This window comes from Cyanistes caeruleus, chromosome 13 (assembly GCF_971803275.1).
Source record: "Cyanistes caeruleus chromosome 13, bCyaCae1.hap1.1, whole genome shotgun sequence".
In the NCBI taxonomy this organism is placed as follows: Eukaryota; Metazoa; Chordata; class Aves; order Passeriformes; family Paridae; genus Cyanistes; species Cyanistes caeruleus.
This window is the reverse complement of record NC_141713.1, coordinates 17,411,330-17,438,235: the sequence shown is the minus strand read 5'-3', so window position 1 is coordinate 17,438,235 and position 26,906 is coordinate 17,411,330. Positions and strand designations below refer to the sequence as shown.

The 26,906-nt window shown below is 42.3% G+C and overlaps 2 protein-coding genes across 12 annotated transcripts in view; one reads left to right on the top strand and one right to left on the bottom strand.

Annotated features, from left to right (window-relative positions):
* Positions 1-12,214, top strand: part of ETFA (electron transfer flavoprotein subunit alpha) — a 41,992-nt gene extending 29,778 nt beyond the window's left edge. Inside the window, exons 10-13 of one of the 3 annotated variants that reach the window (XR_015275898.1) lie at positions 7,775-7,840; positions 8,459-8,530; positions 11,198-11,278; positions 12,117-12,214. Coding sequence is in view for 2 of the 3 variants with exons in the window: in XM_086849409.1 (XP_086705535.1) it covers positions 7,775-7,840; positions 11,198-11,278; positions 12,117-12,155 (186 nt within the window). In the remaining variant the exon portion in view is untranslated. Of the gene's footprint in view, positions 1-7,774; positions 7,841-8,458; positions 8,531-9,721; positions 9,791-11,197; positions 11,279-12,116 lie in introns of those variants that run through there. The other 2 variants (XM_086849409.1, XM_086849410.1) reach the window with 2 other exon arrangements.
* A 160-nt stretch (positions 12,215-12,374) lies between these two features.
* The window catches only part of TMEM266 (transmembrane protein 266), a 102,545-nt gene continuing 88,013 nt past the window's right edge, over positions 12,375-26,906 (bottom strand). For all 9 annotated transcript variants that reach the window (XM_086849346.1, XM_086849348.1, XM_086849349.1 and 6 more), the window contains 2 exons: positions 20,643-20,693; positions 12,375-13,452 (listed from right to left, as the gene is read on the bottom strand). In XM_086849346.1, coding sequence (XP_086705472.1) covers positions 12,860-13,452; positions 20,643-20,693 — 644 coding nt within the window. In that variant the 3' untranslated portion in view covers positions 12,375-12,859. The remainder of the gene's footprint in view (positions 13,453-20,642; positions 20,694-26,906) is intronic.

Here is a 26,906-nt window from a genome sequence, read left to right as displayed (position 1 = left end):
TGTTCATGTGTATTGTTGGGTTTTGACTGGATCTTTGGCAATTTCTCCTTTGTACAGTTTGAGTCCAGTTGTTAAAATACCCAGTGTATATTTTTTGTTTCTGTTAGTACCTTTTTTTTTAACCTCTTGATTTCAGGTGATTGCAGCTCCTATTTGAATATTCTGTCTTATGAAAGAGAAGGCTGATTTGTATTATTTGATGAGATGGAAGGAAGGAAATTTTTAGACATAAGTGGATATATTAAAATATAAAATGTTTTCTTCCTAATTAAAAAAAGCAATTTAGTATATTTAGTGTCTTTAATCAGTGACAACCATTTTAGCATATTTTTTACAATTAGAAGCCAGTTTTTCCCACTATTTCTTATATGCAGGTGTTTTGCAGAAAAATTAAATTTGATTCTCAGGTTAAGTACTGTATGTAGTTTCTGTTTAAGGAAAAAGCCCTGTAAGAATGTTCAAATTTGCTGGTTTTGGATAAAAATATCCTTCCTATGTGTGCCTACTACTAAATATTAGTTAAGTATATCTAGTTAGAAAATATTAAACTCCCTACAGAAATCAAGGCTACCACCATTACCCCAGAGTAACTGCTATTTTTAGATAAGAAATTTCAAATAGTCAGGGGTGTTAGTTTCCTTAGTAAAAATCTTCCCAGTTTTCTCTCTCATATTCACAATAGAGAAATAATAATAAAATTCATAATAAAGAAAGAAACAAGAACAAAACAGGTGTGGAAAAGAAAGAAAGTAAAAAAATACTTTTCAGATATTTAAAATTTTTGTAAACTAAACACGAATGCTTCATTTATTAGTTCAGTATAAGCTTTCCTTACCCAAGGCATAGTTAGCAACATTTCTAACGTGGAAAGCAGCATGTAATCTTTCTCAGGAACTTGTGCAATTTGTCTGATATTCAACCAAAAAATAAACTGACTTGTTAAAAAAGGAAAGCAGCTGCTCTAAATCTTTCCTGGGTTCTGTTGTTGTTGAACTGGGCTCTCTGCAGCTCAGGCTGGTGAGAAAGGAGGTGTGATGGTCACTGATGGGGATCCAGTGCCATTGAGTCAGCTGGGAAGTGAAAAGTGCATTCCCAGGGCTGCTGGGGACTGTGTGGGACCTGGCCACTTCATTCTGGAGCAGCATCCACGATCCAGGTGGGAAGTGCTACAGTGGAGTGCCACTAGGCAGCTATCTCTGAACGCCCAAACTGTTCCCATGCTTTCCCAGGTTTTCCTTTGCAGCCTATTCTAATTAATTATATCCTTCCCCAAGGTTTTGAAGGAAGGTAGGCTTGTACTGGGTTTATCTCACACGAAACTTCTTGTCCCCAGAAAACAGCCAGAACCTCAGTGACACTGAGAGGTGCTTTTTTGGCAAGCATGTGTGTATTTTGTTACCCTCTGACCTTGTGAAGGATCAGCTGCTACCTGAAAGGTGTCCTTCTAGTTTATTCTCTTCAGAGTTTAAATGTTCACTCTTCTAAAATTAGTGCTCTTTCAGGGTCTAACTCTAGAACTGCCTTAGTTTTGCTGTAGGATTTCGTAGCTGGCAAAATGACTTTATTTTTTTAAATTTTATTTTTTATTTTAAGGAGTTCAGTTGCTGCTGTCTTGTTACTTTCAACATTGGGTACAAAACACTAGTAGACAACACAAAACAGAGGTGGAAAACTCAGGAAGGCACAAGTTAGGAAATACGTGATGTAGTAATAATTGACACTGGGTTAAATGATTGTGCTAGAAATGTGATATGATTGCACAGAAGACAGGTGCTTGTGCTGAGAAACCTCATGTGAGTAAAGCAGTGGGGAATTCAGTGTAGATTTGATAGGATGGCCAGGGGGAAACTGGTTGGCTTCTCTGCTTCAGTTCCATGCTAGAGGATCTCTTCTGGCTGTAATAGATTGAAGATAGAATTTCAAAAGGGAGGCAGATTTGCAACAGTCAGGAATTGCCAGTAATAATGAGAGGAGAAGAGGCATGTTAGAGGTGCAGTTTCAGTTGAGACACTGAAGAGTGAGATGTTGGTTCACTTGAAAGGCACCAAAGCTGTGGAAGAACAGTGGAATTCTTGTTGCTCCCCTTCTCCTACAAGAGGATGGGATCCTTTCTGAGCCTCTCTGTGCCCCCAGTATTTTACTGGGCATCCCTTTTACTGCAGTGAGTGGCTTTTTAGTCATCTTGCTTTGGGAGAAGCAAGAAGGGAGAAGCACAGTATTACATAATTTACATAATTCCTGTATTTTGTATTTCTTTGTAATAAATGGATGCAAACTGTCCTTCAGTGTTCATTCCCATCACTTAGGGATCCTTTGCTTGTTCAGATTAGTTTATCTGCTGTTTCCCTTCACTCCCTTGTGAGGAAGCACAAGGAAAGTGAAACAAGGGATGTTTTATTTTTGTATTTTTCTATTTTTTGTTCTCTGGCTGTTACCTAAAATTACTAACAACAGAACGAGCTAATTAGTTCCCTTGGCATCATGAGAATTGTCACTCCTCTTGTCTGGACTGTACTTTCTTAAAAAATGTTCTACTCTGCTTACAGGTAAGATCTTAATTACATCCTCATTTGTTGCACATACAAGGGAATATCGAGACACCAAAGTTTCTCTCTTCAAAAGCACAGCACATAATTTCTGTTCTGTTCAGCTCAGTGCTCTGCAGGAATGTGTTATTTGTACATCAGGTTTGTGGTGTTATTAATAGACCAGCTGGTGCACATTGCATGGTATAAATGGTGGGGGCTGTTAGGTAGGTAGCAGATGGGAATAGCACTGGGAAAACCAGTTGTGCTTGGGAAATTGATTTTGGATTATCTCCTCTGATAAGTCACTATTGTTGAAAAGTAGCTTTATGGTGGCAAACTTTAGAGAGCTGTTTGTATGCAGCTGGGACTGAATTTAGACTGTCTTTCTCTGACTTGCTAAAAAGCTAAGGATTGACAACCCCTTTCATCCTGCATTATCCAGTGTAGCTTTTAACTCCAAGAAAACTATGTTCACAAATTGATGCTCTGCTCCTTTGGGGTTGGTGCAGAAACATTAAATTGTACTAAAATATTCATATGTGAGTGCATTTAGCTGAAAGCAATTGATGTGCTTTTCCCTGGAGAGAGGGGGGGAAAAAAAATTGCTGCATGGCCCTGCACTCCAGCAGACACCCTAACCATGTTTAAGAGTAATTACACAGCTTGGCTGATCAAAGGTTCTTAAAGTGAAAAACAAACTGTAGTTGGACTCTAGTTTAGTGATGTGTGCTTCTTGAATGGAGTGGGTTCAGCTGCATCACATACTGGAGATATGTGATATATTGTGTGATATACACTATAATAGAGATGAATTACTGTCAAGCCAGAAAATATTTTATTGGCTTAATAGTTTCTAACTGGAAGGAATATCTTGTACAAAGCAATTTTGATCACAAAGATTTCCTTCTAATTTCATTGTCCTTTCACTCTTGCAAAGAAAATAAAATATCTGAGCTGCCTTTAGAAACAGTGCATGTGCCAGATGGGTTTATTAAACTGACCTGTTTAAAAGCATGCCATTGGCAGGATGATAAATTGATGTGCATTGGAGGTTTTCAGCATCATTCAAAAATTGTCATAAAAATCAATAGCAGCTGACAACATGCTTGCAAAGTAGCTACCTCAGCTTGTGGGGCACCTGTGGCTGCCCTGAGCTCTGTCACAGCACCCTTCAAAGGCTCAGGGAGTTGAAATAAAAACTGTTCTTGTAGTTCTCTTAAGCAGAGAGAACTTAAGAACCTGCCCCAAGGCAGCCAAAGGCATGTTTAAATATTCTCATACATATAAAGGAAGTAATATCACGTGCCTCAGATTGTTCTGTAAATAATTGCAAGAGTCTGTATGCACAGGAAAATAACTGCATTGATACATTGCTAATTGCAGTCATCCACTTACAGCACTGCTGTGCATTTTTCCAAACAGCCTGTGACTGGCTGTATGGACTCTGGAGCCACATGTGCAAATTTGTGCATGTGGAGTCTGCCAGTATATAAGTTGAGTATGTCTGAAGCAGAAATAGAGTTTAGGGAATGGCTAAGGAGGATTGATTTTTTTTTTTTCATTTTAATGATTAGCATGTAATGACTCTAAAACATACCATGGTCATTTCTGTTGGAAAAATATAAGTCCAGATGAATACTTTAACCAGCAACTTGTGAGAAGCTGGATTTTTGATTTGGAATCTTGACTTTGAGTAGGTTAAATTTGGGAGTTGGAGTTGTGGGGTTTTTTTTAGGGTGGTTGTGATGCAATTTATATATGCAATTATAGACTTGGAGGTCTCTGTCAGGGTCCTGTCTGCCACCAGAGTTGTGCAGGACGTTGTGTGGCAGGACAAATGAAAGCTGTCTTGGCCTCTGTGCCAGTCTTCTGACAGAATCACCTTGGACTGCTGCTGCAGCCCTTGTGAGAAGTCTGATGGGGGCTGGTGCCCTCCTTCACATCTGCCCACTATTGATGTACCGAGCCCTTCCAGCCTCAGCACATCTGGAGTGTTGGTACTTCCTGGTGGTGCCTTCTTGTCCTCTGCTTTGCACAGTCTTTGCTGTTTGGTACATTCAGTGTCTTGTGCCATGTGTTCCCTCCATCCTGCTTTTCCTTGCCATCAGCTCTCTTCTCTGGTGTCCTTTCCCAGTGCTGATATCTGCCAGTGACTTCATAAAAATATCTGTGGCATGGCTGTGATGTTTGTACAGTGTTTCCTGAGTGAAATGAAGTTGCTGAGAGCCAAGACAATTTCCTAACCTGACGTCCTGTCCATATAACCACCAAAACTTTCACTTCCTTGACTTCATTTGCTTTTGGCACTTCAGTTGTTCACAGTGCTGTGAACCTTTTGGTCTGGAATGTGTGTGTGCTGTTTTGTTGCCTGTTCTCGTGTGGCACAGTGTTGGCAGCAGCCCTTCAGTGAAAATCTGCCTGTGCCCAGCACTAGGGAGTTGATAAATGCTACTCCATGTCCTGGACTTTGCTGTAAGTGCCTGTAACTGGGGGCTGTGGATCAGCTGCCTGACAGCAGTAATTAGAGCAACTTCCAGGGTTCCAAAAAGCTGGAACTTGAATTTGGTGTAAAGCCATGTCTGGCCCCTGAGAGGTGCGACCCAGACTTGGATTCATCTGTTCTGTGCTTTGTGTGGGTCTCCTGCCCAGATGAGCCCTGAAGGACCCAGAGCTCCTTGCTCTGTGCTGCCATGGCCCAGCAAGCTCTGGAAGGGTGCCCAGCTGGGGTACCCAGCTCCTTTCTGCTTCCCTCCCTTACCTGTTTCACAGGCTTGGGGCTACAGTCCTGACCTGGGACTTTGAACTCTGACACACTTTGAACAATGATAGGACTCAGCAAAAGGCCTGAGAGAAGTCCGTGATTTCAGGGAAAACATCAAAACAAGATTATTACTGTGAAAATAAATAAGGATTTGAATTTCTCAATGCTTTATATCCTCCCTGGCTGACCAGTTGAATTCTCTTTAGGACAGCAGTCCTGAAGTGTTATCATTTAGACATTGTGGGTCCTTTGGGTCCCTCCTACTGAACTGCAGAATAGATTAAAACTAAGATTTAAGCAGTTCTGTCCCTTTTACAGCACAGAAGTGTTGATAAGAACCCTGCTGTCTTGTGTGTTCTCTACATGAAAACATTGCTGAGGTGATCTCCTGTCAGGGTTAGGGCTGACTGACAGGACCAGTTGTCTGAACCACAGAGCCAAAAGCACATAATCTAGAAGGCCATGGCCTAGATGCATAATAAATGCTTTTAGACAAGCCTGGTGATTTACAAATGTCTTTTTAATGAAACATCCTTGTCTTTCCTAGATATTTTAATAGAATATATTCATAGGCATCTGGTTCCCGGTTAGCTGGATTCTTTCCAAAGATTGAACTTCACAATGTTAAGCAGACTGATAAGAGTATCTGGTAGTCTGGATGACTGGCACTTAATGAATTGCTCTAAAAATAATCAAATTACGGTAATGTGTCTTTAAAAAGTACTTGTATTAAAGACAGCATGATGTTAGAATAATTTTTCCTGTAACATCTGTTCTTTTATTTGGTATAATGAAAATATTGCATTCTTACCATGAGTTCTGATGTGGACATATTATGTTTCATTGCAGCTGTGGTTAAAATGGATTGACCTCCTGTAGTAATCCATTTGGTAAAAGCCTGCTGAGGCCAAGGAGTTTCTGATTGTGTTCACTGGCTGTGTGGTTTTGTGGAAGTAGGTGGACTAGATTCCATGTTTCAGTTTCAAAGGAAGCCTTTTTGATAGGAAATACTTTGTTTTGGCTTTATTTCCCCACCCCTTCAGTTTTTACAGGAGAGAGTTTTTGTATGAAAATGCAGAAAAACTTAATAAACTTAATTTATCTATTCCCATTTAAAAATAATATAGTGAGCAGAGGGTATAGCTGTAGAAACATCAGAAAGCAATCTTCCTTTTTTTTCTTTAATTGATGTAATGACTCTGAGGCCTGTATGGCAGAAGCCTCTGTGGGTCTGTGTTTGAGCACCTTTGTTTGCCACTCTCCTTCCTAGGTCTGTGTGTGTCCCAGAGCTGGGCTTGGCTCTGCCATGCTAAAAGCCACTTAACTGTAATGCAGTTTCAGCTGCACAGGGGTTAGATTGGTTTTGACCCTCTTACACTCCCTGGCCCCCCACTATTATTTATTGAGTTAAATTAGATTTATATTTTCTTAGATATGGAATACCCGTGGTATTTTCAAAAGAGAAATTATGTTAGTATTTGAGGCTGTGTCTTTTCTAAGCACATATGAGGTACCACCTTTTGACTGCTTTTGATAGATAAGCCCCTAACTATATTTGTGTTAATTTTCTGTTACTGAATGAGTTGGTGAAAAGTACTTTCTTTAGTTTTCTTCTGTAATATTAGTTAGCTAGAGTACAGCTCTGACTGCTTGCTTGGACTTGTGGTAGTAGAAAAACTGTCAGGGAGCTGAAATACCCTTTGTTTTGGATAAATGATAGAATGGATGACTTTAAGCCCAAGGAGAAGTAATACTTTTCAGCTGTGACTAAAACAGCTGACACAGATCTATTTGCCTGTACATTTTCATCTCTTCTGACTGTAAGACTCTTTGGAGATGTGCAAGTGGGTTAGGGTTAAGTGTAAAACTGTCAGTGTACCTGGTGTACCTTCTGTACTCTGTGAGGGCAGTGAGAGGGGAAGGAAGGCTTCAGGCCATGTGGACAACGGAGGGTTGGGGTGAGGAACACAACCTGCAGGTGTGCAGTGCACCCAGCCCACTTGGGTACCTCAAAGGTTTATCCTGCTCTATAGGCAACCTTTCAGAGGCCTAACACCTGAATTTCAGCTTTGAGCATTGTCTCAGGTAAAGGCTCTGAGGGGCTTCAAACAAAAGCCTTGCTTTGCTCTTCAGGCAACTGCATTATCCATCTGTAGGTTATCTTCTGTAATATTTGCACTGGCAATCTCCAGGGTCATGGATAACATGGATTGCCCTGGCCTTCAGCTGAGCAGTGTTGTACGTTTTTGATGCAGACTTTATTTTTTTCCCCATAATCTGTCTTTTCTAGATGCTCCTTTGGGATTCTCCTTTTGCAGTCACATTGCATCCCCAGCTGGGGAAAGGAACCAATCATCAGTTGCCTTCAGTATTGAAAACTACAGTAATGTAAAAACTGCTGCATATAATTGATTTGGATTAAGGTTTGTGAGAGCTTATTGAGACTGGTGTGGGGACCAAAAATATCTCTCTTGTTTTTTCCTAGGAACTTTATATTGCTGTGGGAATATCTGGAGCAATCCAACACTTGGCTGGAATGAAAGACAGCAAGGTATGTGAAGGTGGATGTATCAGAAAAGATTTTTGAGGAAGGAAATGAGTTGACTCTCTTGCTTTTGCAACCATGCTTTAGATGGTTTTCGTATTTCCTGCTGCTTTAAAACAGTCTTGGACAAAAAAATATGTTGGCAAAATATCTCACACAGTAGAAAAACCTTTGCACTACAACCTAAAGTGATCAGTGGAAGCAGCTAATTGATGTTGTTTAAAAAAAAACCCAACCCAAAGCACATATGCCTGAATTCTATACAATAATTCCATTTGCCTTTATTCCAGACTATGACATATTAATTCATGCATAACAATGTGCAATTTGAATTATGAACTTACTATTCCATAAAGGAAAAGATGTCTCTGACATTCCTGCATTTAGCCATTCAAATGGAAACCTGCTATAAAATGGCAGTAAAACTTTAAAAGGTTTAACTCATTAGTTGCCAAAGCAAATGATCTAAAGTTGGAATTGCCAGTTTGGCCCACAGTGCAATGTTTGAAAAGAGAAGCAGAGTTACCTGCTGATTGATACTCTCAAATGCCAGACATTGAAAACTGGAGGTCCTGCCTCCTGCAGTAATTTTTTTAAAAGGAATTTTTTTTTTTCTATTTTCAGGGGATGAACTTAACCAAGCCACAACTTTGAATAGTTTATAAAGCTGAGGGAAAAGGTTACAAAACTTAGCAGGTAGTTACCTGTGTTTAACCAACTACAGACCAGTGAGTTTGACTGCTAATTGTCCTCACAAATGAGCCTGTGTGGTAGGATGATCTCTGCTTTCTTACCATTGTTTTCCCTCATGTGTTATATAAATACTTCAGGGGGGAAATGATAAGCTTTCTGAAGGCAGGGGCTTGAGTGGTGTTAGCATTAGTTGATGCAGTGGAGCAAAAAGGACCAAAATTCCAAATGTTCCAGGTGTGGGATGGGCACAGGTGAAGGTCTCTCTTGAGAAGTGGCAGTTGTGGCAGCGTGTTTCCAAGGGCTCTGGTGGAACAGCACTGCCAGAGTGTCTCCTGCTTGCAGTGCAGCAGAGGGAGAGTCCAGGCACAGCACTGCTGCCACGGCCACCTCAGCTCTCCTGGAACTGCTGGGCCACAGTGGCACAAGTGGCTTTGCTTGGGGGAGTTCAGTCTCCAGCTGTGCCCTTGGCTGAGTGAGGAGATGGGCAGGTGGGATAAGCAGCAGCCACTGGTTGGAAGCTGCATAAGACTTGATGTGACCCTCTTTGTCTTTATCAGCTGCTTTATCTCAGTTAAGTCTTGTCAGCAGCACTGGGAACCTCTGACTTGAAGTGCCAGAATTTCCTTTGTTCCAGAAACACTGAGCAGTGATACTATCCTATACTGTAACAGCAAAACCTCTGCTTTTATGACTTTTCCAGAGGCATGTTTGATATTTTGAGGTAATCTGCTATAAGAAAAAAGGACAGATGAAATTTGTTGATAATGTTTATTTAACCCTTCAATTTCTCCCATATCTCAGTTTTTTTAGTATAAGCTAATGTGTCTGTTGTAAAATTCAGATGCAGTTATTGGTATTTGGAATGTGTTCTGCCTTCTTTTTAGCTAAAGTATTTAGGTGGGGTAGTTATGGAAAAGATCCAGTTTTCCCAAACAAAGAATTCTGCAGGCACAGGAGCTCTCTGGAGCATCCCCAGCCCTCCCTCAGCTCTCTGAATTACCTGGCATTGTGAACTTGTACACTTCAGGATATGTTTTCCAAAGCAGTCGGATGCTTTCTACCAAGTGAAATGTATAATTTATTTGTTCTTTTACAGCAAGGTAGAAAATGCAGCTTTTGAGGAGACATGAGAATTGTTGCTTTCTTTCCTTATTTCCAGTTCCCTCATGAGAGTTCCCCTCTTTTCTTACTCAGAGATTTAATTCTGAAAGTTCTGTTGTGAGCAAGGTGATGCTTTTGCTGCTTACCTGAGTTAGCAATCAGGTAGGAAACCAAATCTTACTGAAGTTACTTCAGCTGAAGGAGGCAGAGCTTCCAAACCAAAGCTTCAGACAGTTCTGCAAGTGATTTGTTAATTATTTTTGTGCTAAGGACAGAGCTAGCAGCCCCTGTGGTGCCACTGACTGCTGGCCTTGGCTGGGCCTCAGCATCAGCCCCTGTGGATGGTTCTGCAAGGAACAGCAGAACTGCAGGAGTGTCTGAGAAAGTCTTTATTGGGCCAGTACCCTCAGGGATCACAGCCTGGATTTGCTTCCTGCACTGCAGCTTGTCAGGGGAGGCTTGCATTTGCAAACAGGGGTTACTGAAGTAAAACCAATAAAGCTCTGGGAGAACGTTTCAAGGGCAGCATTGCTGCAGCACTTGCACATCCTTGGCTATGAGCTGGCCAGAGGGCAGGGGCAGTGCTCTGGGTACTGCCTGCTTGCAGGTGTGCTCTGGGGTCCTTTACAGGGACTGTCAGGAGACAAACAGCATGCCAAGAAATAACATTTCTGGTGGCCTAAAACCACAGGATTTGTAAACTATTCTCATTGAGTTACTGCCACTAGGCCCCTGCTTACTGAGCCATTAATTTTGTTGGACTTTGAGTGGAGGGAGTAAAGCAGCCACAATGGAGTGTGGCAGGTAAGTGCCTCAGCTGCCTGTTGGGTTAGAGCTGCCCTGAACCACTGTTCCCACTGTTCCACTGCAGTGTGGAGGTGGGCAGGCACTGCCCTTGAGCTGTGCTCTGGGCCCCTTCTTGGTGTAAGGCTCCTTCTGTGAGCTGTTGGGTTTGCTTTAGGATTCTTTTCCCTTCCTCTATGGAGTGCTCCCCATCCTGTTGCAGATTTTGATGGACACCCAGCCACACTTATCTTGCTGGAAGCAGTCACAGGCAGTTAAGGATGATTCAATGTACAGCAGAGCTTAAACCAAGACGAGTTCAGGATTACTGTGTTGGGATTTGTGCTGTTTTCTGTTGTGTGACAAACTAAATGCTATGTCCCAATATAAGTAGAGGCCTTTGGGCAGGGTTTTACTGTGCTTATAACTACTGCCTCCAGGTTGGTTCTGCAATGGTGCAGCTTAGAATATGCAGATAAGCCTTTGTAGTAAGCCTTTGTAGTAAGCCTTTCTAGGCTTTTCAACAGGGAAGGATAGCAGAGACGTGTATGATGAACAGGGAAGGGAGGGCTTTGGTTTGTTTTTTTTCAGAGGGATTGTGGTGTATATGGAGGGAAGGAGGTGTTTGTTTTTGAGATGGAAAAGTATTAAATGCACAGATAAATCTTCTGCTTCAGGTGCTTGGAGGGAATATAGCCCATTTCCTGGCTAAGACCTGGCCTTGTAATCTAGCCCCAGAAGATGACCAATTTCTAGATTCATATGGTGCTTTAACTTTGCTTGCAGACCATTGTTGCTATTAACAAGGATCCAGAAGCTCCAATTTTCCAAGTGGCAGACTATGGACTGGTAGCAGACTTATTTCAGGTAAGGCTAAACTTGATATCCAGGATAACAGGGAGAGCTGACAGCTTACAGTTATATAATAGTTAACATGTTAACAATGTCTGTGTGAGGGGGTTTGGGTTGTTTAGAGATTTGCTTTCTGATGTCATGATTTGCATGCTTAAAATTGAATCTCTGCAAGTAGGTTGTGTTGGGAGGGGAATCACAGCCAGCTTGCCTCAGCTCTGGTTTCCTGAGGTTGAACCAATTTTGGAAATTAGCACACATAGGTTCTTGCCTGTATTTTTAAGCTTCAGAAAGTTTGGAAGTAGAGAGTTGGCAGGAGTCATGATTATTTCTGTCTGGGCTTGCTGCCTCACTGACGGATGCCCAGGAGGAGCTTGCACTTCCCTCTGGAGCTCCAAGCCAGCCCTGGCCCAGTGCCTGTGTGTCACTGCCTGTGTGTGACCAAACGTGAGTGGCAGGAGTGTCATGGCTCTGTGGAGGCACGGGCAGAAACTCTGCCAGCACTTAATGCCATTCCTGAAATAATGCCCGCTGGCTCCATGGTGAGCACGGGCCTCTTTGTAAGCCAGAGACAGTCACATTCTGAGGAAACATCATGTAGACAATTTCCTTAATAAATTTTGTACGAATGCATTATTTCCACCTAATGGAAATGTAGCTCTCTTAAATAATTAAGAGGCTTTATTCAGCAGGAGAGAAGTGGGGAGTGCTGTGAGCTGGGGTGACCCACAGCCCCTGGAGTGCTGTGCTGGGTGGGAGGGTGGGCAGCGTAATTGCAGGGTTGGGAACTGCACAGGGCAAGTTTGTGGGGGTCAGAGGGGAACGTGCGCTACCTTGGCACTGATGTTTGCAGGCAGTGCCAGAGATGACGAAGCTCCTGAAGAAGAAGTGAGTGCTGGTGCTGGGACCTGGTGGTGTGGAGTAAGGGCAAATAAAGGATTTTACTGGAAAGAGGTGGGGTTGGTCACTGTGGTGTTGGGATGGGGTTTTTTGTTTTGTTTTTGTTGGGGATTTTTTGGAGGTCAGTTGCATGGCTGGGGTGGAAGAAAGCAAAACAGGGAAGGCAGGAAAGAGAAGAATGCAAGAGCGCTACAAGGCAGGAGGCTGTAAGTGTTTGTCATTGTTTATTCCAATCTCCTCATCCCTCCAAGCCATGCTCAGCCCCTGGGCAGGGTCAGGCTGGGGGGTCTGACTGGGGTGCCAGGCTGGGCCCAAGCTGTCCAGCAGCTCTGTCCTGCCCCTGGGCACTATGGGGCTGTGCTGGCCCTGGACTGGTGGAAGTTCCACGGTGTTCCCGGCACAGTCTGTTTGTCCCTCCAGGCACTGTGGGTCCATACTGGCCTAAGACTGCTGGAAGGTCCATTGTTCCCAGATGACCACCGTAGGTCCCAGCTGGCCCAGAGCTGGTGGCAGGGCAGGTAGGTCACGTGCCACAGACACTGGTGAGCAGAGGCAATGCTGGCCTCGCCCTGAGCTGGTGGCCATTGCAGGAGATGCCGCAGGTTGTCTTCAGCACTGCCACCTCACCTGTGGCAGCCGCATGGGCCAGCATGGAGAGCATGTCCCCACAGGAGTCCCCATTCCCCCAGGCTCGCCCTATGCCTCAGGAACCCTGCCCAGCCGTGGCTCTGGGGGCCCCAAAGCCCCATACTTCTCCTCAATCATTGGGGCACCCTGGGGGCAGTCGAGGAGTGGCTTGAGCTGGAAGACATCAAGACTCTCCTGGTTCCTGCGGTTGTAGACACTGAGCCGGTGGCCCAGGTCAGGGCTGGCCCCCACCGAGCTGGCCGGGCTGGGCAGCTTCAGGTTGACAGGATCCAGCCCCTTCTGCACCAAGCAGGCCTCTTCCGACAGGGACGAGAGCAGCTCCTGCACCACAGCGTGGGCCACGCGCTGCCGGGCGGGCGCCAGCTCAGGCCGCGCTCCCGCAGCCGCCTCGGCCGGCTCCTCGCAGGCCGTGCTGCAGTCGGGGGACGAGCCCAGGGTCTGGCTGCTCTCGCTGCAGCCCCGCGTGCCCGAGCTGACGGTGGAGCGAGAGGCGCTGCCCGACGTGAGGCTGGCGGAGGTCCCGGTGCTGCCCAGGCACAGCGGCACCTCCACCGTGAACAGCTCCGAGGAGATGTTGGGCCGGTGCACGTCGATGGCGGCCGTGGTCACCACGCAGATGGCGGCCTCGGGGACTCCGCTGTCTGCAGGGACAGAGCAGAGAGGCAGCTGAGAGCCTGTGCAGGGAGGGGCTGCACAGGGTACAGAGCTAGAGTGAGTTCACGTGTGCCACTCTGTACCTAGAGTCCTGTACACAAAGCCATTTGGGATGCACACACACTACAGCACACAGATCCCCTTTAATCTGTAAATCAGCTATATATACACATAATATACATGCATATGTATACACACACACACATACTAACACACTGTCTTGATACTCAGCTCTGTTTATAGGGAGAGCAGCTGTAGAGGTATACACAGGTGTTAACACACACTGTTATGCCTATAGATGTGTATGTCTGCATAAGGACATCTATAATCCATTGTGCCTGCACGTGTACAAGGACAGGCAATAGGTACCTATAGGCCATAGTCCTTCCCTTAAATACCTGGAATTAGCTACTGCTACAATAGCATGCAAACCCCCCCCCACCCCCTCAGCTGTACTAATTTCTCTGTGTGTGTACACATAGGGATATACATATACAGATACACACATTTATACCTACACATTAACAACCCCCACTCTCTTGCAAGAGTCTTTGCCCTTTATTTGTTTCCTGCTCTATACTCTGGGGATGTATAGGCAGGGATACACAGCCATACATAATGTCACATACCTGTATATAAATGCATGAGCACACACACATCTATTACATACAGATATGTCTATTCACCTCCTTCCCACTCCATTTTATATACATGACATTTATATATAGGTCTCTGTGAGCCCCATATAAAATACATTGTACACAGACCTTGTGTGTACAGTGCCTTGAAAGACAGTTATCTACCATTACATAAAATATATACAACCTCTCTACCTTTCTGTGGAAATGTATACATACTTCTCTGTATGTGTATGCATATTTATTGGCTAGATACATATGTAAGAGATGATACCTATACATTAACCTATCCCTCTGTATTTACACAGCTATTTATAAACATGTCTTTAGACTATATGGAGATCCATATATGCTATAGTACACATATATATCATGTATAGACTATCAATACATGCCTCCTCTTTAAATACATAGACATTATTTATAAATAGAACACACCTGTGTTCTCAAACATGTGCATACTTACCTTTATATATAAATACATCACTGTGTGTATATGGCTGGGGAACACACTTATAGGGGTATAGAGAATACATTTTACCTACACATGAACACCCCTTCCCCTTTACAGTCTTCTTGTATCTAGCTATCTGTGAAATATATATATACACACACACATATTTACATGTATGTTTTCCAAGCTTTCCAAGTCTGTTATGGGAATCTACAGAGATCTGTCTCAATACATAATGCCACATACCTCTCTCTATACATGTGCATATATAATGTGCACATATGTAACACATAGGTGTATCTACACAGTTTCTCACACACCTAATTTTATTACTACCTAATCTTTATATACAGATTTGAATGTAACCATATGGGGACAAGCTGTATCTGTGCATATATATACAAACCCCTATGTAATACATTAGACCTATACATCTATATGTACATGTTCTATATACATATCTGTGTGTGTATACATGTGTGCACAGATATATAAAAACTTATATATGTACTATCTACAGGACACAGTTATTCTCTCCCTTTGAAAATGTAATTGTTACTCTTTTAAATAGAATGTATACAATTACACATATGCATGCTTACCTTTGTATATGAATATTTATGTCTTATGTATATATAAATCTGAAATGTATATACAGATACATTATATATACTTGTATATTATATAAGAGAATATATTAATATATAGTAATATATTAATATTTATATTATATACACAGGAATGTATAATAGGGAGATATATATATGTGTGAGTATATATATATATATACCACGTGTATCAAATAAGATATACATATAATACAACGCTATAACTATACATGACACCCCCAATCTTTATACGTGTTTTAAATTATATATATACACACACACACCTTTTCATAGATAGCAAAGTTTATTATGGGGATGTATACACAGGGATATAAATCTATGTGTAATACTATATATGTGTATATATGTGTGTGTATATATATATATACACCTGCCCCAGTTTAAATCCATATAATCTATACGCGCATACATGTCTCCATATGGATATGGGGAGTGTGTCCATATAATATTTTAGTTCTACATGCACACACACTATAATGTATGGCCCCCCTCACAGTAATACATGATACCTATGAATATGCAGACATTTTATAGCTGCACTGTGTAGTCCCCTCTTTAATTCCATACAGTTGTAAAAAAGGCTGCACAGCCTTACTTTCTGTAGAAATTCACAGACTTGTCACCATATGTACATACATTGACAGTGTATATATCAGGATATACATTATAGCTATACTTGCACACACAGAGACATACACATGCTATATGTAATAGCTATTATCCATAGGCAGTGAGATGTATGTATACATATATACCTTGTTAGAGATCGTCACAGGTATTCAGGGGATACAGAGAGAGAAATTTATGAACAGTGCTGTACACTATACACCTGTATACACATGCATATACATATTCTGTAGACTACAGTGCTACACAAATGCATTCTATCTCCCCATCTCCCTTTTTTATACACATAATATTTAGATTTCACCATACAGATATGGACGATACGTGCATTCATGAGCTCCATATGGAATATTTTACACACACACATACATATACACTATAATACATAGCCCACCCCTTAAATATACATAATTACTACTAAATAAAAAAGATCCCACCTCTCTATGTGCATGAATTTATTTATAAGATGCATGTACATATAAATATATATAAAAATACATTTTACCTTTATTTGACAACTCAGATACATCTTTATTGCTATAATATAGCTATAATGGGGGTTAATATCAAGGGACGTGTATATATTCACACACACATCTATACATCTATCAGTAAATAGAATATGCCTGTATACTGTATATATACTAGATAGAGATATATACAGTATGCTGTATACCTGCTCACTTTATCTGTACACACACACTATATGTATCTATATCTATATACACACACAGTCTCTCTCAGTCATTCTGTAGCCATACAGGCAGTGTGTCAATGTGTATGTGGATAAAGAGTCCCCTATAAAGTACAGCATACAGACATATGGACTTTTGATACATGGAACACACACTACTCCCTTTAAATACAGGCTGCTCTCCTTAAATAGAACATGCACCCACATAAACATATGTACATACATACATACACAAATTTGTGTGTTCATATACAGGAACTGCAGATATAAGGATATAAATATATAATACATTATATGTAACACCAATGATACATATTAGACATATAGAATTGTATTACTCTCCCTTTAATGTCTCTTGATGTATATTATGGGGATATACATCTATAAACAGTACCATATACCTGTGTAGATATCTCTGTCTCTACACACACACATTATAAAATACACAGGTATATACAGGGTATCTCCCCAATTTTATATATATGTTTATCCATATAGATGGGGAACATGTGTGTTGATCTGCCCCATATATAGGATATAATGTATATATCACACACATGACTATCTTTGTAGACACATGGAACTTGTGTACAGGGATATACATATGCAATACATCATTGCTATATGTGAACACACATTATGTATATATGTATATGCACAGACATGACCCCTCACACCTTTCCTTTTTTACATACCCTACACCTATGTATAGATTCATACATCTTTATACATATAGTCCTGTAGAGCTTAGGGATGTATATAGAGGGATAGACAGAAATAAAACCAGTACTTTATACCTCAATGTGTGTGTGTGTACATTTTTTAAATAGCTCTCTATATAATTCATGTGTCTGTGGATGCATAGGCTTTCTCTCTCACACATACATATATATAGAGATTTCATATATCCATATACACAGCTTTATATATAGACATCCATATTTATAGAGGGAATATCCCTATGCATATATCTACATTTCCCCTTCATAATATATCTACATATGTACAAATATTCTATATATAATACATGTCTGTATATACACTCATGTCCTTTCTAACATATAAACCATATATGTATTTAAACAGGCTCTCATATACCTACCCACATATATCTCTCCCTATGTCTGTATATGTATCTACATATATTTATACCTATATAAAATACCAGTGCAGTACACAGTCTTTACCTGTCTTTATATCTGTCTGCATATTTACACATAAACAGCCTCATTTATACACACACAAATATAGGATAAGCCTATAGATAAAAGTCCATGTACCTATATAATTATAGAAAAACAAGTATATATTTTATACTTAAAATATACACATAACACACATAAAATAGATTAAAAAGAGATGTATATGCAGACAGTCTTATACATGCTTCTAAAATAAATATATAATTATGTTTCAAAATAAAATCTATAGCCAGTCTTTACCCTCTGTATGTGTTTATATGGGGAATTTTTATATAGGGATGTAATTTATAATACCTATACATGATACAGAGGGATCCATGTTATATGTCATACATATGATGCATATTAAAAATATATGTATATATCTGTTCACACCCCCTTGATCTATATTACCTAAGAAATATAAATTATGATATACAGTTTCATACGTATCTATAAATAGGTATCTATCCCCATATATATGGGATAGACATATATATACACACACACACATACATGCCACACTTCAAGTATCTCTATACAGACCGTGTACATCCCTAGTCATATCTAAGTATACAGCTCTTCACATATAGCTATGGCTATAGACACACAATACATTACAGCTATATATGAACACACACACATATCTTGTAATGGATATAAAATAAAGATCTGTAGACACAAATATGTACAAATGCCTTTACAGATGTTTACATGTACAGGAACATATTGCAGCTGTATTCACATGCACATATCCTGATCTATAAACATACACAGAAGCCATCTTTAGCAAGCAGATCTCTCTCTCATGTATTTATGTACATAAACGATACGATGCACATACACAATACAATATCCCTGTGCTCACAGAGTCACAGAATGGTCTCGGCTGGGACCTTCCAGCCCATCCAGTGCCAGCCCTGCCATGGCAGGGACAGCTTCCACCATCCCAGGGTGCTCAGCCCCATCCAGCCTGGCCTTGGGCACCTGCAGGCACCCCCCAGCTGCTCTGGACACCCTGTGCCAGGGCCTGGCTCCCCTCAGCGCTCCCAGCCTGGCCCAAGGGCAGAGCAGCTGCAGGGCCTCCGCTGGACTCGCTGCAGCAGCTCCACGTCCTGCTGGTCCTGCTGATCCTGATCCTGTCTGCAGCTGGGGCTCACCTGAGCGGGGTGGCTGAGCAGGGCAGGGTCCTGGTGAGCTCCAGGTCCTTGTTCTTGGGGCTGCTCTCGATCCCCTGGTCCCCGGCCAGTGCCCGGACACAGGGCCAGGACCTTCCCCTTGGCCCTGATGAATACCACGAGGATTCAGGAATGCCCCTCTCCAGCCTGCCTCGATCCCGCTGGATGCCAGTTGAGTTTACAGCTGGACACTCACACTCTGTTCTGTTTAGTATTAATGTAGCTTCAGCTATATATAAATACACTTCTATGTGGATGTATACACAGGATTAAATACAATACTTTATACAGAGATACACATTTTCATTCCTGTAATATACACACATGTATTTCTATAATACATACACATAGATTCTGACCATCTCTCACACTCCTTTATACATTTTATATATTTAATATATGCATTCTAATTAATTATCTCAGTATGTACAGAGACACAGCCTTTCACACATCTTTATATAAAGATATATCTATATGAATACACAAATACCTTTGTATGTGTATAAATCTGCTCACATAATACCCATATGGGGATGTGCATATGACTGGAGAGACATACATGATACACTAATATATACATACATGTACAAACGTGTATGTTTACTTACATCTTTATGTATGTGTATCTGGGATGTGTGCATATATGTGGGATATACAGAATACACTACAGGTTTACATATGTACACATATATACATACTTATATGTATACTAGACACATCCTTATATAAATATATATACACTTATATTTCACTATGCAGTCTATACCTAAAGTATGCAGTACATTATACATATATATATACACATAAATGCATATATATGTTTATATATACATACACACACCTTGTGTATATGCTATGTACATGTATAAGCGGGCACACAAACATTGCTTTTTTTCCTATAACCCTGTGTGTATACATATATATATGAGGAGATATACATTTATAACACATGATATTTAAGCACACATACTTTTTTAATATGTATACAAAATGTTATATACACGTGTATGCACACTGCCACTTGTCAGAGCCTGCCTTGCTCAGCCTCCCCTGACCCTCTGTGCTGGCAGCCAGAGCAAAGCCAGCCCCAGCAGGGCTGGACAGAGCCCCCAGCATGGGCAGAGCCCCCAGTGGTGCCCAGCAGGGCTGGACAGAGCCCCCAGCATGGGCAGAGCCCCCAGTGGTGCCCAGCAGGGCTGGACAGAGCCCCCAGCATGGGCAGAGCCCCCAGTGGTGCCCAGCAGGGCTGGACAGAGCCCCCAGCATGGGCAGAGCCCCCAGTGGTGCCCAGCAGGACTGGACAGAGCCCCAGCACAGGCAGGAACCCCCTGTGCCAATGAGCCGCCAGCCAGGAACATCCATTTGAAGGCTGCCCTCAGCTGCTGAGGTTTCTCACCATCCAGTTTAACCTTTCTGAAAGGTTCCCAGCGTGGTGCTGGGCTAAGCTGTCTCCCCACTTCTTTTCTCTCCATTTATTTTGTCCCTACTGTTCATTCTCAGATCCATTTGAACAGCTCTGTGAGCTGGACAGCCGAGCTACAGGGAATTAACCCCTTCCAGATCTCTATATTATCCTGAGTGCCATCAGCAGGAGCAAAGTTGGGGCCCTTCAGCTTACAGAGAATGACTATTGGCACACACTTCCATGGACCTAAGCAGAAAACTGTGGTGGGTTTCCAGCACAGATCTACAGCACTGCTCAGTCTCACCTGGTTTACAGCACAAAATACAATGCAAAAAATACCACTCACGTTTGTGTTTGCAAGCAACACTCACCACTGCTGGGCTCGTTGTAGTATCGACTGATGTAGTTATTCATGTCATCCTCTGAAAGAACAGAAAGCCAGCCCTTAGAAGACCATTTATTTCATTAAATGGCTGAATCCCACCCATCCCGTGGAAGGCTTTTCTCTCCCCCTGCATGCCCAGAGACACCAGCTCTGGATTTCCAGGCCACAGGGCCTGAACCCCCCATCCACGCTGTGGCTGCAGGCAACACGGGGACTGGATTATCTTTTGTCAGAGTTCTTTGCAGCCCCAGCCTGGCAATGAGGCACTTTAGGCTCCAAAGGAAAGGTGCTCTGTCATCCTTCCAGAGGCTGACGCAGGGCTGGCCATTTCCCCTTGCTCTGTAGAGACAAACACAACACTGGCCTTTCCCTGGTCAGCAGGGCCCTCCCCTCCCACCCAGGGCTCACAGATAAACACCTGGGAAATATCCTGACACCTGAACCAAGGGCACCAGCACAGACAGACCCGTTGCTGCTGCACACTGACACTCCCCAAGCCACCTCCTTCCCCACAGAAGAAAGGGAGGCACCATGTATGATGTTAACATGTAATTCCCACCTTCTAAAATAATTTGAATGAAGTTATTTTGGTGTATATAGCACATGCATATAAATATACAGCATAATGTTAACATTACACTATTTGTTTTCTTAAAACCTACTATAAAGAGTTTTACTAATCAAGGGTGTAATATTAAATTTGTAGTACATGAATGAGAGCTACACCTGAACTTCAACAGCAAGTTAAAAATGAAGATGTGACCACAGAAGGGAAAGCAGCAGCTCTATTGCAAGTACAGATTTTAGATACTACAGATGACAGGAGGATTTACTATTATCTTATGGAAAAGCAGAACATTTTACCATTGTGGAAAAAAACCAAACTTCTCTTGCTCTAAGCAGAAGGCAAACGCTGCTGCTGAGAAACAATATCAGCAGGCCTGGAGAATGTCAGGCTTCCAAGCAACCTGACCTGCCCAATTTGCGGTGTATCCGTGCTCTAAAAGCATTCTCTCCTTTTAAGTGCTCTTTCTGATACCGTGTTTCAGAAACCCATGCTCATCCCTTTGAGCCAGATTTCCTTCGTCCCCCTGGGTCTCTGTGGCTACAGTCCTGCCTCATCACAGCACACTGCGGTTTGCAGGTGAAAGAAACAGATGTTTTCTGGGGAACACTTTCCTCACACAACAAGACCCAAACCACCAAGCACTCTGTACCTGAAATAGCTGCACTCATAAGAAGGCAATCTAACCTGACACTGAAAGGCAACGTGGTTGTTTTCCTGGTTTCATTGGATCTTAAAAGCTTTTTCGGCCCTTGTTGATCTTTAAATGCCTGCAGTCAGAGGTGTGCTTTGTACTCATGTCTGAGTTTAAAAAAGAGGCCTCAGAGTAGCTCAGGGCGATGCCGCTGAATTAGGAGTACATTGTAAGGCTTTTCAGCTATCTGCTACTAAAATACACTTCATTTCAGTCAAGCATAATTGATACTGTCAGTGCCACCAAACCTGCCAACCATACAGACACGGGTTCTGGTTCCAAGAATGCCTGTTTGGCTGTACTTCTGGTACACTTTCAGCATCTTGGAGTCCAATTCTAAGCAGACAAATGAGGAAAACAGCACAGCACTTTGTCTGGACAAGAGTCACCCTCCCTGTCACCTGACCAAAGGCACCAACAGGGACCTTGGACTTGAGTGCTCCCAGTAGTGTTTCCAAATGCCAAGACACTTTGCATCAAAGACAGGAAACACTTAGAAATTTTACTAACCTGCTTTTCATGTCTTAAAGACAGTGCTCAAATCAAGGCTTCCTTAGGACTGCACACATTTACTGCCCTGGCCACACTGACAGAATGTACCAAACACAGCAGCTGTGTCCAAACCAAGTCAGCAGAGAACCAGGCTGCCCTGTATGGCAGCAGGAGGCACTGCCAGACAGCTGGAAAGGAACTCCAGAAATGCACTGCCCCTGCTCTCTCTGAGCTGGGAGGCAAATTCCAGCCTGGCCTGGCCCCGTGTGTGACCACTTGCACACAAGATTGGGGGAGCTCCCAGCTGCCTACTTTAATTTACTCTGTGATGACCTTATTAATGTCATTGCTCACCACTGCTGATCTATTTAGCTATAAATTATATAAATAAATACATCCACATGTGTATGTAAATATAAGACACATATATTCAACTTTGAGTAGTGTCTTACCAATAATAACCAGGAAAGAGTAATGGAATAACAGCAGCAGAATAAATATTTCAACAACAGATTAAGTTTTTGACTCATTACAGTAAAGCAAACTGACAATTAACAAACTCATCTGAGTCATATGGGAGCCTCAGCTGCTTTGGGCATTGAAGGTTATAAACAATTCCAGTTACCTCCCATTATATTCTACATTGCTGAAAAAGGGAGTTCAGAATAATGCAACAAATACCCAACTGAAAGCACCTATCTGTGCATATAAAATGTACCCATAAAGCCACAGTTGTGCACAGCACCAGAGAACACTGCTGAAGTGCTTGTGGGGATTCTGAGATGAAGTCCCTGCTTGGAGTGGGGGTCCCATGGGATCAGGATCAGCTGGCAGCATGCAGGGAGTTTGGAGCGAGCAGGAAGACCAGCTTTTACACAAGAGGCAGAGTACTTGTATTATTTACATTCTACACAGTGTTTTCTGCTGTCAATCTATTCCAGCTTCAGCTGCAGAAAAGAAGTTGTCTTAAGAAATACTTAATTCTTCACAATTTCCATGGGTTTTTCTTAAACCTCTTTTTTAAAATTTTATTTTTTAATTTTTATTTTATTTCTACCACCTTGGAATTTTCAGGATCCAGATTTAATTTTTCTTCTTTCCCTCAAAATAAATCCATCTACTCCAATACACAGAAGTATTACCTGCACTTCCTTATCCAGAAGACAGACTTTGCATCTTTAGCTATAAAGATGCCCAGATGGTATTCATAGCAAACTAAAAAACTTGCAGTAAGGAGAAACGAAAAGCATTTCCCTCTTAATTCCCAAGAAAATGGCAATGGATGGTGACTGGGATCATCTTGCTACATGTGCCACCAGGAATCAGAGAAACTTCTCTGTTGGAAAAGGTCTTTTTCACTCAAAAGATTGAGTGTACCAGTAAACCTAACAGTGCCACTGAGCCATGCCCCTCTGTGCCACATCCACCCTTAATAAATGACCTCAGGAAAATCTGGATGACAGGAAATTCAGTGATGAAGATCCAAAAGGTGTGAGGTGAGAAGGAAGAGTGAGGCAGCTCTTCATGTGAAAACTTGTGGTGAACCAGGATGGATCTACAGTCTTCCCTGCAGAGTGGGAGGCAGTGAGATCCTGTGGAGGGATTCAGCTGAGAGTTCTGCTGAGCAGGGGAAGGAAGGAGTAGAACAGGCTGCTCTGTGGTCCAGGAGCAGAGTTTGCTCAAGCAGTGTGGGCTGAAAACTCCAAGGGGCGAGGCAGCAGAGCCCACAAATGGACAGTGGGGCTGACTCCAACAGTCAGCAATCCCATCCCACAGAAGGGAAATGTCTGACTGGGAAGGCTGCTCAGACTCTGCCCTATCTCATAAAGCCAGCCTCCCCTGCACTGTAACCAACCCCCTGCAAGGCTGTTCACTGCAGTGCACTTCCAGCTCTGCCTGCTGCCCAAATCCCAGTTATTGAAAAAACGTGTGGTTCTCAGTCAGGATCTGTCTGACAACCACTGGATTTTGTCTGATGAAGGTTTCCAAGTCATCTGCTTGTTCTTTTCCTGCAGGACTCCAAACACAGACTGCAATGGTTCAGGGAGTAATAAACTACTTAGAGTACAGTGCCATATAATCTCATCTGACCCAAGAGACAGCATTGCAATCTCTCTCTCTTGGCCCCATAAAAAACTAATAAATTTGGTGAAACATATAAATGACATTCCACCCAAGGCAGATCTCTTTCAGTTCTATAATGCTTCAACAGTGAGCTTTAATTCTTTCATTAATCCCTTCAGTGAATAATCTGCAACTCCTCTGCATACAAGACAAGGGGGTTTTATTTTGAAATATTTCATTTTTAGAGTATTTAATTTCATATTTTTATTGCCATTGGTTGTACTACCTTCTGTCTCTCCAAGCTGAATTTTCTGAACTGGAAGGTTATTTTTTCTGCTGTGCAGCCTCCCAGTGAGTCCTCAGAGTAATGTCTTACCCCAGCTTCCTTCCAGAAAACAATCTTTACTAGGAGGTTTCTAAAGAGGCAGACCTTTCATCTGTTTCAACAGGAAGCAGGAGCAGCCAGCTGGCACTTTCTAGGAGACTTCCCCTGCCTTTGGTTTGAAGACAGATTGCCACATTAGTGCAAGCTGCAGTACTCACACCACTGTTCAATTCACACACACATCCAGCAGAGGCTGGATGGATGCCTGGGCACATGGATATTCCATCTTGACAACAACTGTAAAGTCAGCTTGCACACAAAAGAGAGCAACAGCTTCAGCCTGGTTCTAAGTAAGAAATCAACCTGTGGTCAAAGTCATTGTGCAGAAGGAAATCTGGGATATGCAACAGGCTCCATTATCGGCAGATGCTGCTGTTCCTAACAACAACTGGAGGGCTTTGGGCCTCACTTGAGCAGATGATGCAGCAGGAGCACTGTGAGCTGACTGAGCATGGCTGGGATGCAGCACAGCTCTGTGTCAGGGTGGCTGTGGGCACAGGACAGCCTGGGGGCTCTCAGAGCTCCTCCCCAACCTTGTTCCCTGAGCATGGATCAGCACATCCAGGTATGAGCTGGCTCAGTACAGTCAGCCTGAAGCAGACTCAGGGAAACCTGTGTCTCTCTCTGTGAAACACCAACATTGGCTGAGTCTAAAACGCAAAGCTAAGGAAGAATATGGCTGCCACCAAAACAATCATTAAGACAAGAAAAAATCAGGCAAAAGGATTCAAGAACAAACTGTTATAAACTGGCAACAAATAAATGCAATCTGAGAATTAGGAAAAGACTTGTAATACTTCAGAACCCGAGCTGCTGGAAGGGCAGCAGAGGGCAGAACACATCACTGCTGTCACAGCAGCACCATCTGCTCATGACAGGGATCCTTATGAAAGGGCTCATGCTTGGGCAGTGGAGAACATTCCAGTTCTGTGTTCCTTTACCTGCCAGCAATGTCTTCACACCTCTTCACATTAATGATGAGAGACAACTTCACCTTCACAGCTGTGATTGTAGGCTCACCCCTTGTGGGAGTGAGCAGTTTCTACCCCACCCATTTGGTGACTATGAAATACAAGAGCCTGACTCCACTAACTGCACACACATTTCTCTAAGTGTTGCTTAAGGTTTATTTTCTTTGATTCCTGTTTGGCTGGTCAGTGCACAGAGAACCACAAAGTCTGAAAGAGGCAGCTAGAGAGAAGCCAAGCTGAAGTAGTGTGCACTTAGATACTCCATTTCCAGGAGTAGACTTCAAAGCAGATACATTTCAGCATTTGAAAAGAACCATAAACTATTTTTTATCTATTGTTTTGCACTAACAGGGTTCTCTTAGAGCACTAACAGATGATCACCAAAGGAACTGGCTTAGAGTTTAAAAGCATCCAACCAGCTCAGACTGCCTTGCAAGGAACAACTAACAAAATCCTTCCCAGTGCCCTGCTTTGCCTTCTCAGACAGCTTATGAATAATCTTAAGGGAAGCCCTCTGAAACTCCAGAATTTTTCATGCTCCCCTCCCAGTATCCTACTTTCTTCACTTACAAAACAGTGGGTACCCTACAGAAAGGGCAAGCTTTACTTTTCTTTAAATGATCATAAATTGCAGCAGTCCCCCAAAAGCAAAAGACTTACTGCTAACCCCATAAAAATGGAAATTTGACTCAGAACAGTTAAAAAAAGATTTTTAGTGATGTGAAATTCCGGTTCTTGCTCAAAGGTACAGAAGGGTGGTATATTAATCTTACAGTATGGCAGTACTGTAGAATTTCAAAAACTGAAATGATATATGCAGGAAAATGAGGAATTTCCACTAGGGACTCTAATTCATATGTTATGGGAGAGATTAAAGAATAATAAATTTTGGAAGGAAGTATTAATGGCTAAAGGGGGCACTGTGAACCTGGCATTCCCTGAAGCCTGGAACTTTGTATACCAAACACTAAAAATGATTTGTGCAGAACAAGAAAACATTAGCTGCTATTCTCACCATGACCAGTTACATGCTGTACGGGGTAAGAAGTCCTTTATAATTTAGAACTTCCTTTATAATT